General features: G+C 46.9%; 1 protein-coding gene across 3 annotated transcripts in view; it reads right to left on the reverse strand.

Moving 5' to 3' along the window:
* DCDC2 (doublecortin domain containing 2) overlaps positions 1-16,062 on the reverse strand; it is a 401,802-nt gene that overhangs the window by 184,035 nt on the left and 201,705 nt on the right. For all 3 annotated transcript variants that reach the window (XM_063923248.1, XM_063923249.1, XM_063923251.1), the window contains one exon: positions 1,275-1,329. In XM_063923248.1, the coding sequence (XP_063779318.1) occupies positions 1,275-1,329 (55 nt within the window). The remainder of the gene's footprint in view (positions 1-1,274; positions 1,330-16,062) is intronic.

Consider the following 16,062-nt stretch of genomic DNA (forward strand, 5'->3'; position numbering starts at 1 on the left):
GCAACTACTCCACTCTCTCTTGCTCCAAGATTTTATAAAATATCTGATAACTCTCCCCCAAAGTGTTATTTTACTATTTGTTATACTTAAAAAGTATTGAAATTGAAAATATCTCCAAGCTTAATTTTGCAAATGTTGTGCCATCTGGGGATAGCAGATAGGTTGGGTTCCTCTATTGAGACTCCTATCATTACCTTAACATTTTATTTTATTGCTGCTCATGCAATGTTTCCAGGATAGCAAGACCAAACTGAATGGTGGCACTTGATTGGCTGGTAGCATTAACTGTCCAATCTAATGCCTCACTTCCACAATACAGTTTCATGGCATCTTGTGAGCTTCAGTGAAAAAGACAAATCAATAGTCTGAATGTTAAGCCTGGACTACTCATGTGACATGCAGGATATGACACACAAATTCATATTTTTGGTTTTCTGTTGTATACAAGGTATTCAGCAACTGGTCTATAAATTAGCAGTATGCTTATCTGTGTAAAAAATAGCTATGCAACCACTGACATAAAACTGAACACATTCAAAGGCATGATGGTGAAAAAAAAGTCTAGATATAATTGTAACACTAATTGAATCAATGAATTGGCCCTTAGATGCATGCTTCCAATAATATACTTACAATTAATTCTTTGTCTGTCTATTTTTACCCAGTCATGGTTTATTACTGTTTTGCTCCCAATTGTAAAGTGCAACGGAATATACTGGCACTATATTAGTAAATGTTAACAATACTGATAATAATCGGCAAATTGTTCAGTCTACTATAGATTAGTACAAGTCACCTACCTTATATATAACGGGATGTGTTTAATTTGTCGGCTGTCAGGATCCCAGTGGTCAGGATACTGACACCGGAATACCAACAGCCGACAATGCCGCCAGCCGGATTACCGGCGTAACAGGACTATTCCCATTTGTGGCTGTCCACGATACCCACAGAGTGGGAATAGATCCTGTGGCGAGCACAGCGAACCCACAAGGGGACTCTTTGCACTCGTCCTGCAGCCGGCATTCTGGCGGGCGGATGCCGCTGTCGGGATATTGACAGCCAGCATCCCGTCCGACGGTAAATCATACTGAATCCTATATAACAGCACTTAATGTATATATTTGTTTAATGGAATGCTTGGGATTTTAGCTAGCAGTGGCATGCAAGTGAATGCACAATTTGTTGTGTAAATCTCTTGTGCAGGCCGTAGGCTTACAATTACAAATAAACAACTTGCTTGGTTACTTAATTATATTTTTATATTTACTTACATTCTCGTTAGACTTTCGATACCCATGTATGGGAGGCAAAGAGGAGGCTTTGGAACTAATGAATTTATATTTGAGTGGAGAGTGGAAAAAAGAAAAAGAAAAATTATTAAGATATTTGAAAGTCATAAGCTGAACTTTTGTTAAATGTAACAATTGCAGACAAAAAACAAACAAACAGGAAATAATTGCACATTGTTGTGTAATTACAGCAATCAACTACGGAAGATTGGATTATTGTTATATACAGTCATTTGATGTTTCTATAGCTGCAAGGTAAAGTACCTGTAGCTCACTAATTATAATACACAATATAATATTGGTTACAAAGTACAAATTCTTTTCATTAGTATATTTCTAATGGAAAGGGAAAATATGCCAATAAATAGGAAGGACTGATTTTGTTTTAATATTTAAATTTAAAATCATTAATTAGAAAAATAAAAATTTTTGCAGTCACACATTTAAGCTACAATGTGTACGATAGGGTTAGTGCAAATATTATTTGTTGTTCTTTTGAAGCAGTAACTTTTAAAGTTATATTATTGAAATTATTCTATACTGTATCAGAAATTGAAATAAATTAAATAGTGGAAATATCTCAAACATTCCCTCATACTCTTTTGGAATCAAGTCCCTTTTCCTTCCCTTTCCATCTATAGGTTCTAATGAACAGAAATGTATGAAAAACAAGCTATATAGGCAGGAGCGGATTGGGCCACCGGCACAGTGGGAAGGTATGCCGCTGGGCCAGTCCCTTGCTTCCCTCAGCAGGCCGGCACTGGCACTGACTGTCAGCCGCACCTCTGGGATTTGCATTCACTATGGAACGCAAACTGCAAGTTCCCGGTCTTGCTGTGCGGAGTCCCCTTCCTCATCATCTGATGCCTGTGTAACTCCCCTGTAAGGATGTGTACGGCCATCCCCCGGGGCTGCTTGAGGAGGTGAGCAAATCCACACAGAGTGATGTGTGCTGCTGTCTAGGAGCAGGAGGAGTGGGACACAGAAGCTTTCCTTTCACAGTCACTACAGCTGTCTCTTCTGTGTGAGACTGCTGCTATCAGCGCAGTCAACGGAGGGAGTGACAGCGGCCGGGAACTTAATCCTCACCACTACTACTACACACAGTATGCCCCCACCCCCTGCTATCTACTACTACTGCTCCCAGACCACCACCTGCTCTGTACTACTACTACTACACCCAACCTGCACACCCAGCGCTACTATTACTTCCAACCTGCCCACCTGCTCTGCATCACTACTACTCTCAGCCTGCCACCCTGCTGTACACAAAAACTTTCAGCCTGCCCCATGCTCTGCACTACTACTACTCCCAGGCCAACATCTCTGCTCTGCACTACTACTCCCAGCATGCCCCCCTACTCTGCACTACTACTACTCCCAGCCTGCCCACCTTGCTCTGCAGTACTCCTCCCATACTTCCCCCAGCGGTGGTGGGGTGTATGGAACTGATGCTCTAGGCTTCACTGTACAGTACCCAGTGGCGTCAAGAGAGTGGGAAGGGTACTCTTTACCTGGGTCCTGCTGCCCCCTCCCCATTACAGAATGCCAGACAGGATAGATAGAACTGACTGCCGCTCTCCCCAGGCCAGCATATGCTGCTCAGTGTTGTGTGCTGAGCTCGGTTGAGAGGCAGCCCCATAGGCATCCTGTCCTCTCTCTCCTTGCATGGATGGGGAGCAAGTGATTGCATCCTGCACCCACCAAACCCCAACATGGACACTGCCACCCGCCATCCTGGACACTGGCACCCCCCGTCCTGGACACTGCTGCCCCCCTGTGTGGAACACGCAGCCGCATGGATCAAATGATTATTATTATTTTTATGGAGGGGTCTGGCCATGCCTCCTCCATTTGGCCATGGCCCTTCCTTGTACCAGGGCCTGCCAGCTCTGTCGACACCCGTGACAGTAGCTACCCCAACTACCACCCTCACCTCCAGAACATAGCCATAATCCACCCTACCCCCGGCCTCTGAAACATACCCTAACCACCCCCAAACCCAGGGACATACACAACCCGTCATACCTCCCCGGCCCCAGGGACATACGCTCTCTACCCTACCCCAAGGCCTCCTAGACACAATACCCCCTGCCCCAGGTACAAACACTGCCCACCCTAACCCCCCAGCCCCCTGGACACAGTGCCCCCTCAACCCAGGGACATACACTATCCACCTATTTTTTTATTGTGGAGACCAATAGGGTGATTCAATTGTGCACTGCATCCCCTGTTATACAATTGGTCATCTATCAGAGCTATTTAATTATTGCTCCGATCAAATACCCAGTAGCTTCAGCAGACACTTTTTTTCTCGCAGCCTCTGGAGGTGCGAGAAAGAATGTGTAAAAAGTCCGTAGTTTGGGCACCCAAAGAGCCCAAACCCAGACTTTACATGACCTAATGAGATCTTTAGACTGGTTTAGCTGCTTTGTGCGGCTAAACCCAGAGCTTTTAGGCGCATTAAGTGCTAATGGGCGTCTGATCGGAGCAACAATTGAATTGCTTTGATAGATGCCTACGTATATTGATGTCCAGCAGGGGGGACACGGCACAATTGTGTTTTATTTTTTACTGTGGGGGCTAATGTGTCTTTTTTCCTTTGCTGTTGGGAGTCAGTGTGCTTTTTTTTCCTGTTGGTATTTTCTTTTCTTGTGGGGGGCCAATGTGTTTGTTTTTTCTTGTGGGGGCTAATGTGTTTTTTTCTGTTCAGGGTCAGCTTGCTTATATTCCTGTGGGGCCAATACATTTTTTTTTCCCCTGAGGTGCCAAGGTGGTTTTTTTGTTCTGTGATGGCCAATGTCTTTTTTTCTGTGGGGGCCAATGTGTTGTTGTTTTTTCTTTGTTGTGCAATGTTTTTGGAGTTGCACCGCACATGTGTCCCAATGGTGACTATATAGAGTTGCAGTAGAGATTCAGACACATGTACCAAAAAGTGTATTAGAAATGTGTTGCACGTTCCTAGGCGATTACAGGGGACTGCTAATTAGACACAGATGTAATATAGTATGGGCGTGTTATTGGAGTGACAAGGGCGTGTTGCTAATAATGGTTGCATACAGAGACGCTGAATTGCTCACATTGGATGAACTACACCTAGCATAGGACTGGTGAAAGTATAAATGGTGCAACCGATGGTGGAGTCTAAAGATGCACAAATCATGATTGCAGTGTTGGTGGACACTGAAAGTGCGTGTCTTGGCCGTTGCATATTCAGAGGTACGGATGTACACCAGGGAAAGGCATTAAAGCAGCATTAGCATGAAGTCGCAGATGCAACTGCAGCAAATGATGCAAGGAGGCCGCAACTGTGTCCAAATCAGAATCAGCCCGTATGAGGAAGGATCTCCATAGCCCCTGCTTCCATAAATTTCTAGGGCTGTTTCTTTTGACATATTTTATTTGAATTAGATCAGTGGATCACATTCTCAGTGCAAGGATTTCCTCTTTTACAGATCTGTGATGACAGAGGAAGAAGGGCAGGGTCCTGCTGAGAAGAGGGTCATTCTAAAGTCTCATTACTGCATAATTTATCATATGTCTGTGGTTGCTATGGAGAGCACATGACGCTGAGAAACAGTAAATCTTAAAAGGCAAATTAAATCAGAACTCAAATGATTAATTAACAAAATGGGTCTCTTCTTGCAGAAGTGATTTATATCAAGGAAATATACAAAACTAAGAGGGGATCACAGATTAAAAATAAAAATACTGTTGTGAACTGCTTTCTAAAAGCTACCCTATTTTTCATCTGATACCAGTACGTGTGGGGTTGCAGTACATAAAAGTAACCTTGTTTGCTTTTGGTTGCAAAATCAATAAAACATTATATAGTTATTATTTCAAGCTCAGTTAAACTAAAGTGCATGAGGATTCTGAATTCTAGGAAAATAAACACAATCATGGCAGTACTGGAAAAAAGGAGATTTATGGTAGACTTACCACGGTTAAATCTCTTTCTGCGAGATACACTGGGTTCCACAGGGAATACATCGGGGTGTAGAGATGGGTCTTGATCCAGAGGCACCACCAGGCTAAAGCTTTTTAGACTGTTCCAGGATGCATTGCGGGGCCTCCTCTATATAACCCCGCCTCCAGGCACTGTGAGCTCAATTTTAGTTAACCAGTCCAATGCAGAAGCAGGTAAAAGAGAAGGCAGATGTTAGTCACATAGAACCACGTTCTCACGTCAGGAGAAGGGACTAGCGGCTAATGCCATACAAACCCAAAGCAGCTAAGTGCGTCACGGTGGGCGCCCTGTGGAACCCAATGTACCTCTCAGAAAGAATTTAACCCTGGTAAGTCTATCATAAAACTCCTTTTCTGCAGCGGGGTACACTGTGTTCCACAGAGAATACATCGGGGATGTCCTAAAGCAGTTCCACAAGGGAGTGGACGCATCTTAGTGGGTATGAGAGCCCGGCGTCCAAAGGAAGCATCCTGAAAGGCAGAAGTATCAAAGGCATAGAACCTAATGAACGTGTTCACTGAGGATCACGTAGCCGGCTTACACAATTGTTCTGTGGATGCGCCATGGCGGGATGCCCAAGAAGGTCCAATAGACCGAGTAGAATGGCCCTTAATAGCAGCAAGAGCCGGGAGCCCAGTGTGCGCATAAGCTTGTGCAATCACCATTCTAATCCATCTGGACAAGGTTTGCTTATTCGCAGGCCAGCCACGTTTGTGGAAACCAAAAAGTAAAAAAAGGGTATCTGACCTCCTGATAGAGGCAGTCCTCTCCACATAAACACAGAGTGCCCTTACCACATCCAAAGACCGCTCTTTGGAGGACAAGTCAGAAGAGATGAAGGCTGGAACCACAATCTCTTGGTTAAGGTGAAAAGATGACACCACTTTAGGTAAGTAAGATGGGCGAGTTCTCAGAACTGCCTGGTCACGATGGAATATCAGAAAGGGTGGATGACAGGACAAAGCGCTTAAGTCTGACACCCTCCTAGCTGAGGAAATGGCCAGCAGAAAAAGGACCTTGGCTGTGAGCCATTTAAGGTCCACTGACTCAAGAGGTTCAAATGGAGACTCTTGCAGGGCATTCAGGACAATAGACAGAGACCATGGAGCCACAGGAGGGACACAGGGAGGCTTAATCCACAGTACGCCCTGAGTGAATGTATGAATGTCAGGAATAGACGCAATTTTCCTCTGAAACCACACTGGCAAGGCAGATATGTGAACCTTGAGGGAGGCCAGACGAAGTCTTAAATCCAGGCCTTGTTGCAAAAAAGCCAGAAGTCTGGAAGTACTAAGCTTGTAAGCATCGTAATTCTTAGCAGCACACCAGGTGAAGTAAGAATTCCAGACCCTATAATAAATCCATGCAGAAGCCGGTTTGTGGGCCTTTAGCATAGTTTGGATAACCACCTCGGAGAATCCCTTGGCCCTGAGGAGTGAAGCTTCAAGAGCCACGCCGTCAAAGTCAGTCTAGCCAGGTCCAGGAAAACACAAGGGCCCTGAACGAGGAGGTCTGGGCATTGAGGAAGTAGAAGAGGACGCTCTATCGATAGACCCTGCAGGTCTGAGAAGCAATGCTGTTGGGGCCACTCTGGGGCGACTAGAAGTAGTATTTCTCCTTCTTGCTTGAAAGTCCGCAGTACCCTGAGCAGGAGTGACACTTGAGGGAACACGTAGGGCAGCCAAAAGTTCCATGGAATTATCAGTGCATCCACGAATGCTGCTTGAGGATCCCTTGTCCTTGATTCGAAGACCGGAATTTTGTGATTGTGTCGAGACGCCATCAGGTCTACATCTGGATGAAGACTCCACTCTCTGGCATGTACATCCTGACAACTGAGGAAGTCCGCTTCCCAGTTGAGGATCCCTGGAATGAACACTGCCGATATTGCTGGCAGATGGTGTTCCGCCCAACAAAGGATTTTTGATACTTCCATCACTGCCATGCGGCTTCGAGTACCGCCTTGATGATTTATGTAAGCCACCATGGTGGCGTTGTCTGATTGTATTTGAACAGTCCTGTTCTGTATCAGAGGCAGGGCAAGAGTCAAAGCATTGAACACTGCCTGCAATTCCAGTATGTTTATCGGGGGGAGAGATTCCTCCCTGGTCCACCGACCCTGGAGAGAGTGTTGCTCCAGTACTGTGCCCCAGCCCCTCAGACTGGCGTCCATAGTCAGGAGGACCCAGTTGGGAATCCAGAAGGGATGGCTCCTGCTCAACTACTGATTCTGTAGCCATAAGGTCAGTGACAGACGAACATCCGGAGTCAAGGACACCTAATCCGATGAGGCAGGCCATACCACTTGGAAAGGATTAACCTCTGTAGAGGGCAGGAATGAAACTGAGCGTCTTCTACCATGATGAACGCCGACACCATGAGGCCTAGTACTTGCATCGCCGAGTTTATCGACACTCTTGGGCGAGAGAGGAGGCATCATATCCTGTCCTGAAGTTTCAGGACTTTCTCTGGAGACAGAAACAGTCTTTGGCAGTGTGTGTCCAGCAGTGCTCCAAGCAGGGACTGGAGAGGAATTCTTCCAGTTGACGAGCCACCCCTGGGCTTGTAGGAAGTTTACCGTCAGTTGTAGATGACTGAGAAGGACATCTTGGGAGTTTGCCATGATCAGCAAGTCATCCAGATACGGCAGGATCCTGATTCCTTGATGACGCAGATGAGCCGTCATCACGTCCATAACCTTGGTGAAGATCCGAGAGGCCATGGCCAGTCCAAACGGCAGAGCCTGTAATTGATAATGAAGGTTGCCAATAGCAAACCGCAGATATTGTGGATGCGATATGGCAATAGGTACAGTATATGCAGATAAGCATCTTGTATATCCAGGGATACTATATAATCTCCAGGTTCCATGGCCAGTACAATCGAGCGCAGTGTTTCCATACGGAACTTGGACAATCTCACAAATGTGTTCAGTGATTTGAGGTTGAGTATAGGCCGGAAAGACCCATTCGGTTCCGGGACTAGAAACAGAGTCAAGTAGTATCCTCGGCCTCTCTGGGACAGGGTGACCGGCACTACCACTCCTGTAGCCAGGAGGGAACGCGCAACCAGGTGTAGAGCTTGTGCCTTCAACGGGTCTGTAGGGATAACAGTCGTTTGGAACTGGTGAGGGGGACATTTCTTGAAAGAGACTGCGTACCCGTGAGAGACGAATTCTCGCACCCATGCATCTGAAGTGGTCTTTAACCAGACCTGGGTGAATTGCAGAAGTCGGCCTCCCACCATGAGATCCCCAAGGGGGAGACCTGACCGTTCATGCAGCAGGCTTGTCTGGTTTGGAAGCAGGCTGACGGGCAGCCCAGGATTGTTTTGCTTTGGGCTTAGTGGTTTTGGGAGCACAAGCTTGTTTTTGGTATGCCTGACCTTTTGCTTTCCCTTGAGGTTGAAAGGAACGAAAAGTGGTACACTTTGCCTTCTGTGTGGAAGGATTAGTATTTGGGAGAAACGCAGTCTTAGCAGCCGCTAAGTCAGTCACAATCTTATTCAGATCCTCCCCAAACAGGATTTCTCCCTTAAAAGGGAGTACCTCAACCACAGAAATCGGCAAGCCAGGATGGACGTATTCGATGCCTTGGCCGCCATTACACCTGCCTCAGAGGATGCCTCCTGAATGTAGTGGGAGGCGGTGGCAATATATTGTCTGGCAGTGTCAGATATATCCTGAAGAAGCTCTTCCTCTAGTGCCTGAACCCATGCTTCAATTCCTTTTGCGGCCCAGGAGGCTGCTATAGTGGGTCTATATACAGCACCTGTAAGTGAGTAAATAGACTTCAGGCATCCTTCGACACGCTTATCTGTTGGTTCCTTCAGTGAGGTGACAGTGGTGACAGGCAGAGTAGATGACACCACAAGACGGGTGACATGGGAATCCACTGGCGGTGGATTTTCCCACTTGTTACACAACTCAGCGGAGAGAGGATAACGAGCTAGAATCTTTTAGACAGGGAGAATTTCTTTCCTGGAGAAGACCAGGGTTCCTGACGTATGTCTACCAAATGGTCAGACTGTGGTAAGACTACTTTAGTTACCTTCTGGAGTTTAAATTTATCAATTTTTTTAGACGCAGTAGTGGGATCTACATCATCATCCATTTGTAGAATCAGCTTAATTGCCTCCACTAGGTCAGGGACATCAACTTGCGTTGTAGTTTCCTCGTCAGAAGCGACTGTATCAGTGTCTGACGGATCAGTATACTCCCCATCCTCATCAGAAGTATCATCTGATATATTAGTGAATTGTGAGGCGGAGGCGGTCCGTTTAGATGACCCCTTGACCACAGAGGGACGTGGGGTAGGTTTTTGTCAAACCAAATATTGATTCAATTGCTGTATCTGGGTAGACAGAGTATCCGCCCAGGGCGGATTAACCATAGGGACAATATGTGGCTGCAATGGCAAAGGAGATCCCATAGGGGGCATAAGGCGTGTCACAAGCGTATTAAGCATATTGGAGAACACCGCCCAAGGTGGCTCCTGATTGGCTACAGAAGCAGCGGGCTGACTGGGAGATTTATGGCACAAATTACACAGACCTTCATTCAAAGCTTCCCCCTCAGGCAAATCCCTGGCGCATGCGCTGCATGATACAGGAGCGTTCACGGATTTCCCGCCCTTTGTGTTAGACATTTCAGTGAATGTAACGATACAGCCAGATGGAGCATAATACCTACGCATAAATCCTCTAGTATGTGACAGCATACACAGTACACAACACCAGCGCTTAAATCCAGTACTATGTGACTGCGTACACAGTACACAACACCAGCAAGAAATCCGGTATTATGTGACTGAGTACACAGTAGAATACACTTAACGGTAAATACTGTGCAGCACTATATATGAGACCCTGACGCACCTAGTCCTAGGGTACAGAATACAGTGATACAGCTGGGATACACTGAAAGTGAACTTCACACAGCAGATACAGGCACACACAGCCACAGTGACAATGCAGATAATTATTTTAGTCAGACAATAAAACTGCACTGGACTAGAGATAATAGGATTTTGATAACCTACCGTTAAATCCTTTTCTCCTAGTCCGTAGAGGATGCTGGGGACGACATCAAGACCATGGGGTATAGACGGGATCCGCAGGAGACATGGGCACTCTAAAGACTTTTCATTGGGTGTGAACTGACTCCTCCCTCTATGCCCCTCCATCAGACCTCAGTTGTAGGAACTGTGCCCAGGGAGACTGACATTTCGAGGAAAGGAATTACTTAACTAGTGGTGAGATATCTACCAACTCACACCCTCAACCATGCCGCACACATGGCATTCAACATAACACACGCCAACAGGCATGAACTAATTGCAGAAACATGCTGAAACCAAGATAACACAACTTGTGTAACTGTAATAACTAAACTGCAGGTAAAGTACGTTCTGGGACGGGCGCCCAGCATCCTCTACGGACTAGGAGTTACCGGTATGTTATCAAAATCCTATTTTCTCATACGTCCTAGACCATGGGGTCTATACCAAAGCTCCAGTACGGGCGGGAGAGTGCGGATGACCCTGCAGCACCGATTGACCAAACTTTAGGTCCTCATCGGCCAAGGTGTCAAACTTGTAGAACTTAGCAAATGTGTTTGACCCTGACCAAGTAGCTGCTCGGCAAAGTTGTAATGCCAAGACCCCCCCGGGCAGCCGCCCAGGATGAGCCCACCTTCCCAGTGGAGTGGGCCTTAACCGATGTCGGTAACGGCAATCCAGCCGTAGTATGAGCTTACTGAATCGTATTTCTAATCCAACATGCAATAGTCTGCTTGGAAGCAGAACAGCCAATCTTGTTGTGATCATACAAGACAAACAGAGCCTCTGTTTTCCGTATACGAGCTGTTCTAGCAACATAGATTTTCAAAGCTCTAACCACATCTAGAGACTTTGAATCAGTGAATGTGTCAATAACTACTGGCACCACAATAGGTTGGTTTATGTGAAAAGCAGAAACCACCTTTGGAAGAAAATGTTGGCGAGTTCGCAACTCTGCCCTATCTTCATGGAAAATCAGGTAAGGGCTCTTGTGAGACAAGGCCCCCAATTCCGACACCCGCCTTGCGGATGCCAATGCCAAAAGCATCACCACTTTCCAAGTGAGAAACTTCAACTTTATCTTTTGTAGAGGCTCAAACCAATCCGATTGAAGGAACTGCAATACCACGTTAAGGTCCCATGATGCCACTGGAGGCGCGAATGGAGGCTGGATGTGCAGAACCCCTTTCACGAAGATCTGAACCTCTGGAAGAGAGGCCAATTGTTTTGGGAAGAACACTGACAAGGCCGAAAATCTGGACCTTGATTGATCCCAATCGTAGGCCCGTCTCCACACCATCCTGCAAAAAATGGAGAAAACGTCCTAAGTGAAACTCTTCCGTAGGAGCTTTCTTGGATTCACACCAAGACACAGATTTTCTCCAAATACGGAGGTAATGTTTTGACGTTACTCCCTTTCTGGCCTGAATAAGAGTGGGGATGACCTCCTTAGGAATACCCTTCCTGGCTAGAATACGGCGCTCAACAGCTATGCCGTCAAACGTAGCCGCGGTAAGTCTTGGTACACACACGGCCCCTGCTGCAGCAGGTCCTCCCGAAGAGGAAGAGGCCGAGGATCTCCTATGAGTAACTGCTAAAGATCTGGGTACCAAGCCCTCCTTTGCCAGTCTGGGGCAATGAAGATTGCTCGATCCCTTGTCTTTCTTATGATCCGGAGTACTTTTGGGATCAGCGGAAGTGGAGGGAAAACATACACTGACAGAAACACCCACTGGGTCACCAGTGCATCCACTGCTACTGCTTGAGGGTCTCTCGACCTGGAACAGTATCTCTGAAGCTTCTTGTTGAGACGAGACACCATCATGTCCATTTGAGGAACTCCCCAAAGACTTGTCACCTCTGCGAAGACTTCTTGGTGGAGGCCCCACTCTCCTGGATGGAGATCGTGTCTGCTGAGGAAGTCTGCTTCCCAGTTGTCTACTGGGAATATGAATATGAATATGAATATTGCCAACAGAGCTTGTAGATGTTTTTCTGCCCAGCGGAGGATTTTTGTCGCCTCTGCCATTGCCTCTCTGCTTTTCGTTCCGCCCTGCCTGTTTATGTATGCGACTGCTGTTACATTGTCCGCCTGGATCTGCACGGGACTGTCTTGAAGAAGATGTACCGCTTGTTGAAGGCCGCGTAAATGGCTCTTAGCTCCAGAACGTTTATGTGAAGGCAGGCTTCCTGTTGTGACCAACGTCCCTGGAAGTTTTCTCCCTGAGAGACTGCTCCCCAGCCTCGGAAACTTGCATTTGTGGTTACTAGGACCCTGCGTCCCTCTAGCAGGTGAGAGCTGTGCAACCACCACAGGATTGAAATCCTGTTTTTTTGATGACAGGATTATCTTTCTGTGTATGTGTAGGTGTGACCCCGACCACATGTCCAACAGGTCCCACTGGAATACTCTGGCATGGAACCTGCCAAACTGTATGGCCTCGTAGGCCGCCACCATCTTCCCCAACAACCGAATGCACTGATGGATCGACACACTTGATGGTTTCAATATCTGTTTTACCATTTTCTGGATTTCCAGAGCCTTTTCCAGTGGAAGAAATACTCTCTGAACTTCTGTGTCCAGAATCATCCCGAGGAAAGACAACCTTGTCGTTGGTTCCAACTGTGACTTTGGGTAATTTATGATCCACCCGTGTTGTTGGAGTATTGACAGGGAGAGGGATATGTTTTGTAATAACTGCTCCCTGGATCTCGCCTTTATCAGGAGGTCGTCCAGATAAGGGATTATATTGACTCCTTTCTGACGAAGGAGGACCATCATCTCCGCCATCACCTTGGTGCATACCCTCGGCGCCGTGGAGAGACCGAAAGGTAACATCTGGAATTGGTAATGGTAATCCTGAATCGCGAATCTCAGATAAGCCTGGTGAGGAGGATAAATGGGAACATGCAGGTAAGCATCCTTTATGTCCACCGACACTAAGTAGTCCCCCTCCTCCAGACTGGCAATCACTGCCCGAAGTGATTCCATCTTGAACTTGAACCTTTTCAGGAAGAAATTCAGATCTTTTAGATTTAGGATCGGTCTGACCGAGCCGTCCGGCTTCGGAACAACAAAGAGGCTTGAATAAAAACCCCGCCCTTGTTGTGACAACGGTACCAGGACTATAACCTGGTCTTGACATAATTTTTGGATTGCCGCTGTTACTGCTTCTCTCTCTGGCGGAGAAGCTGGCAATTTGAAAAATCGGCATGGGGGAACATCTTGAAACTCTAGTTTGTATCCCTGGGATACTATTTGCAACACCCAGGGATCCAGGCCAGACAGAATCCAATCCTGGCTGAAGAGTTTGAGACGTGCCCCCACCCGAGCGGCCTCCCGCAAGGGAGTTCCAGCGTCATGCTGGTGATTTGGCAGAATTAGGGGTAGACTTCTGCTCTTGGGAACCTGGAGCCGGTGTGTGCTTCTTTCCGCTTCCCCTACCTGCAAAGAAGGGGGAACCTCTCGCCTTTTTGTATTTATTGGGCCGAAAGGACTGCATTTGCGGGTGTTAGGTCTTTTTTTGCCGGCGCAGGCGCAGAGGGCAAATATGGTGACTTACCTGTGGTAGCCGCCGAGACTAACGCATCCAGGCCATCGCCAAATAAGGCCTCACCGTTATATGGGAGAGCCTCCATGTTTCTTTTGGAATCTGCATCCGCATTCCACTGGCGAATCTATAACGCCCGCCTAGCCGATACTGCCATGGTAGCGGCTTGTGAACTCAAGAGTCCAATATCCTTCATTGCTTCCAGCATGTAGGCGGCAGCGTCCTTGATATTCCCTAACTTAAGGAGTATCTCATCTTTATCAATCGTGTCAATTTCTGATCATTTTTCAATTTTTCACCCATGCGCAGGCAATAGTGGGCCTAAGCAGTGTACCATTGGTAACATAAATGGATTTCATAGTCGTTTCCATTTTGCGGTCTGCTGGCTCTTTAAGAGAAGCCGTACCAGGAGCAGGGAGAATTACCTTCTTTGACAACCTGGAAAGTGCACTGTCTAACACAGGGGGTGATTTCCATTTTTTCCTGTCTTCAACCAGGAAAGGATAAGCTATGTGAATACTTTTGGGAATACGAAATTTTTTATCAGGATTCACCCACATCCCTTCAAACAGAGCATTTAATTCGTGTGAAGGAGGGAACGTGACTTTGGATTTCTTTTCCTTACATAAATAAGCTTTCTCCTGAGGTACAGGAGTGCTTTCTGTAACCTCCAACACATCCCTTATAGCCACAATCATATATTGTATACATTTTGCCAATTTATGATCTATCTCTCTGGATTCACTATTGTCGACACAAGAATCAGAATCCGTATCGGTATCAGTGTTTACAACATTTGCAAATGGTCTCTTATGTGACCCAGAGGGGCCGCCCGCATAAGGAATAACAGCATCCTGAAAAATCACATCTTCCACAGATTTTCTCCAGCATGCAGCCTTAGATTCAGACTTATCCAGTCTACGGTTAATCAGATGCATACTGTCACGTAGCTCTTTCACCAATGCAGGCTCTTGGTGTGCCGGTAGCGCCACCACATTACAACTCTGTGTCCCTAAAATGGCTTTCTCCGGGGAGTGACTCCCTGCCTCAGACATGCCTCACACATGTACACCACACTCACAGACACACTGGGACTTATTTTGGGGACAGACCCACAGTAAAATCTGTCAAGAGGGACACAGGATAGGAGCAGCCAGTTCACAAACCCAGCGCCAGTATTGCCTGTGAACACAGTATGTCCACAGCCCAAAAGCGCTTTTAAATAGTAATATACACTATCAAATGCACCACAATCGCTTTGTGCCCCCCCTTAATAGCACCCTGTACTTGTCAGAAGTGGAGGAGAGGACCAGCGTGTTCTCTGCAGCCTGAGGAGGGAGAGAAAATGGCGCTGAGTAGTGTGCTGGCTGCCTGAGGAAGAAGCTCCGCCCCCACAATGGCGCGTCCTTACGCTCAGTCTATTGACTTATTATTTATACTGGCGGGGGTAGGGCTGTGCCAGCGGCCTCTTATGCCCCCTTTTAGCCAGTTTGAGGTATTTTTCTTGCTGCCCAGGACGCCCCCCCCCGCGCGCCCTGCACCCTGAAGTGCCTGTGTGTGTGGGCAGCAATGGAGCGCTGCGCTCCCGCCAGCTGTGCCGCACCTTAGCCGTCACTTACTTGATTGAAGATCATTCTTCTCATACTGACCTGTCTTCTAACTTCTGGCTCTGTGAGGGGGGTGACGGCGTGCTGTGGGAGTGAGCATCTAGACACGGCTAGCGTTCAGTTCCCTTCAAGAGCTAATGGTGTCCTGTCAGCCAGAAGCAGAGCCATGAAACTCTGAGGAAGTTGGTTCTGCTTCTGCTCCCTCAGTCCCACGAAGCAGGGAGTCTGATGCCAGCAGATCTCCCTGAAAATAAAAAACCTAACATAAGTCTTTTCAGAGAAACTCAGTAGAGCTCCTCAGAGTGCATCCAGTCGACCTGGGCACATTTCTAAAACTGAGGTCTGGAGGAGAGGCATAGAGGGAGGAGCCAGTTCACACCCAATGAAAAGTCTTTAGAGTGCCCATGTCTCCTGCGGATCCCGCCTATACCCCATGGTCTTGATGTCATCCCCAGCATCCTCTAGGACGTATGAGAAATATATATATATATATATATATATATATATATATACACTTCTCCGAAAAGGCACAGCACTCCAGGCGGCTTGTTAGTAATGAAAAACAGCAGTGTTTCAGCAACGTTT

This window comes from Pseudophryne corroboree, chromosome 5 (assembly GCF_028390025.1).
Source record: "Pseudophryne corroboree isolate aPseCor3 chromosome 5, aPseCor3.hap2, whole genome shotgun sequence".
Classification (NCBI taxonomy): Eukaryota; Metazoa; Chordata; class Amphibia; order Anura; family Myobatrachidae; genus Pseudophryne; species Pseudophryne corroboree.